The sequence below is a fragment of the Cyprinodon variegatus genome, unplaced genomic scaffold, assembly GCF_000732505.1.
Source record: "Cyprinodon variegatus isolate N-32 unplaced genomic scaffold, C_variegatus-1.0 Scaffold2285, whole genome shotgun sequence".
In the NCBI taxonomy this organism is placed as follows: Eukaryota; Metazoa; Chordata; class Actinopteri; order Cyprinodontiformes; family Cyprinodontidae; genus Cyprinodon; species Cyprinodon variegatus.
Window position 1 is genome coordinate 18,958 of NW_015152738.1, and position 1,181 is coordinate 20,138.

At 44.6% G+C, this 1,181-nt stretch overlaps 1 protein-coding gene across 1 annotated transcript in view; it reads left to right on the forward strand.

Annotated features, from left to right (window-relative positions):
* Positions 1-647: 647 nt before the first annotated feature.
* LOC107080749 (protein NLRC3-like) overlaps positions 648-1,181 on the forward strand; it is an 8,041-nt gene continuing 7,507 nt past the window's right edge. Inside the window, exon 1 of the mRNA XM_015368954.1 lies at positions 648-771. Within this exon, the coding sequence (XP_015224440.1) occupies positions 648-771 (124 nt within the window). The remainder of the gene's footprint in view (positions 772-1,181) is intronic.

Genomic DNA, 1,181 nt, shown 5'->3' on the forward strand with positions numbered 1-1,181 from the left:
AGATTCTCAGGAGATTGCTAGGCTCAGGTGCTAACCAAACTGGATCAACACTGCGGCGTTGAGGCAAGGTCTGAAGGCAGGTTATATACAGGAGGATCCTCTGATGACGAGATGCGCCTCAGGTGTGTTGGAGGCTCAGCTCAGGAGGATCCACGGCACACTCTGCTGGAGACAGGTGGTACAGCTCCAGATGCCAACACTCTTGACCCAGACAGTAGAGGTACAGGTAGTGTAACTTTTCACAAGTCATCTACTGCTGAAGATAGAACATGAAAAACCTTTTAAAAAATAATTAAACAGAGGCAAGTTAGGAAGCTTAAAGTTTTAACTTATCACCTGACAGGAAGGGGTTTTCCTTGAAGTATATACCATCTCTTATGGATGAATGAATGTTTCAGGTTGTGAAAAACCAAGAACACTATAAACATGGTTATTGGCATGTATGGCCACTCTCTTCCTGAAGTTCCTCCTCCCATGCCTGCCCCATCCCAAAAAAAGAGCCAGCTGAGCAATTTGAGTTTTAATGCTCGTACTTTGGGTGAGAGCTTGGACGATTCCATCTTCTAGTAAACTTAAAATGTATTCTTCAAGCTTTTTGGATAGCTTAGATTAGGTGCGTAGATCAACCCATAAAGCATCACGCATGGATGGTTGATACTCTGGAAGTTGTGGAGAACTTCGACCCCTTCCAGGACCACACCAACATCTACAAAGCGTCCACCAGGGCCATCAGGATCATCACCCTCAGCTCAAATAGTGTAAATTGCCATGGTCATCCCTGCAATGTCTGCCTCAGCCTCACTGCATTCAATGTCCTGAAAGATAGAGGGTACAGAGAAGAATAAATTGTGGTCACCCTAACCTAACCTGACCTTTGAACAACAAAATCTAAGCAACTCATCAATGAGTCCAAGTATGTCTTAATTTGAAGAAATTCCCATAAGGCACTGTTTATGAGAATGAGATGTACACAATGACCTCAAGATCATTGACTCCCTAAAGCCTGGTAAAAACAAAATTTTAGGTGTCAATGGAGCTGTACACTCAATGTGTTGGGATCCTCAGGCTTGCCCACCAGAGGGCGCCGAGGATCCTCTTCTGCTTTTTGTTGTTTTCTCTTAGGGCTGGAGTTCCTGTTGGGATCTGGAGATTACCTTCTGTCTCCAGCAGAGTGCGCCATG